This window comes from Hipposideros armiger, unplaced genomic scaffold, assembly GCF_001890085.2.
Source record: "Hipposideros armiger isolate ML-2016 unplaced genomic scaffold, ASM189008v1 scaffold_855, whole genome shotgun sequence".
Taxonomy (NCBI): Eukaryota; Metazoa; Chordata; class Mammalia; order Chiroptera; family Hipposideridae; genus Hipposideros; species Hipposideros armiger.
In genome coordinates, this window is record NW_017732205.1 from 146,464 (window position 1) to 147,733 (window position 1,270).

Sequence of the window (1,270 nt, forward strand, 5' to 3'; positions counted from 1 at the left end):
TGGGCCCGTAGCTCCCGCGGCGCCAGCGCCGCGCAGTGTCCAGATATCGCATCCGCTGCCTGCAGTGGCTTTTATTTCGCTTGTCTCCTAAATCTAGAAGTGGAGCATAGCGCCATTTCTTTCAAACCTGACATCCAGCCTCCCGAATGGAGGGTACAGCAATGACATGACTTTCCTTTTCTTTCTTTCTTTTTCTCTTTTTAAATAATCCAGTTCGGAGAAATGGAAGCGCCTCAGCAAGGGGCGCGAGAAATCAAAGAAGGGAAACCGGAGAGCGGGGAGCAGAAGCCGCGGAAGCGCCGCGGTCCGCTGCTGGTGACATGTCAGGTGACGGACGTTGAGGGGGCGGGCTGCTTGGAGATGCGTCTGGCATCAGGCCCAGGAGCAGTCACCGCGCGGGGGGCCCTCGCGGAGCGGGTGGCGGGAGGTTGCGGGGGGGTCGCGGATGGGCGGGAAAGAGGAGGGAGTGGGAGGGGGAACCTCGGGCGCTAACCGTGGGCGCGCTTACCGCCCTCCCGGAGCCTCGGCCCGCCTTTTTGCGTGCGCCGGGCGCTGAACGGTTCACAGATCTCGGGAGGTCTGGGGCAAGGGGGCGCGCGCGGGGAAGGCGGGTGCGCGCCTGCGGGGCGGGGATGGGAGCCTCTGCGGCGCGTGGAGCACAGTTTCCATTTGGGGTCGGGCACGGCGCTGCTCACCTCTGATGTTAAAAAGCTGCGCTGCGCTGCGCTGCGCTGCGCCCGCGCCGCTCGACGGAGCATGGATGTCGTGGGCACCTTTTTAGTCTTTGTGAGAATTCCGCCGCAAGTGAGGGCTTTCGAGGTACACATCTTGCTGCCCGCGGGTGAGTGGGCAGCGCCAAGTGTGCTGGACGTTGTGGCCCACGTGCTGACGCTAGTGAGGAGCCCGCCGAGAGCGCAGCCGCGGCATCCTGGAAGACCAGGTAGGAAAGGCCTCGAAAAGTCCCGGGCGCAATCAACCCGTAGATGATTTTGTTTGGTGTGATTTACGGCACAGCTGTATCATCTTATGGGGTGTGGAGGCCCTTTCCAGTCTCTTTCCCTACGGGTTACACTTACTTAGATGTGAGCGGCTTCCAGTGTATTGAGCCCGGAGCCCCTTCACATACCTCCTTAACCCGGTGAAAGTACGGGGGTAACCGGGAGATTCCAAACCCACCTTAGAAGTATTCCTGGATTTCCTGGGTGTAACAGTCAGCACACACACACACACACACACACACACACACACACACACACACACACACACACAC

At 60.6% G+C, this 1,270-nt stretch overlaps 1 protein-coding gene across 4 annotated transcripts in view; it reads left to right on the forward strand.

The window, feature by feature from the left end:
- LOC109374675 (cyclin-dependent kinase inhibitor 2A-like) overlaps window positions 1-1,270 on the forward strand; it is a 31,449-nt gene that overhangs the window by 6,621 nt on the left and 23,558 nt on the right. For 2 of the 4 annotated variants that reach the window (XM_019629439.1, XM_019629440.1), the window contains exon 2: window positions 214-327. In XM_019629439.1, coding sequence (XP_019484984.1) covers window positions 223-327 — 105 coding nt within the window. In that variant the 5' untranslated portion in view covers window positions 214-222. Of the gene's footprint in view, window positions 1-6; window positions 328-801; window positions 941-1,270 lie in introns of those variants that run through there. The other 2 variants (XM_019629438.1, XM_019629441.1) reach the window with 2 other exon arrangements.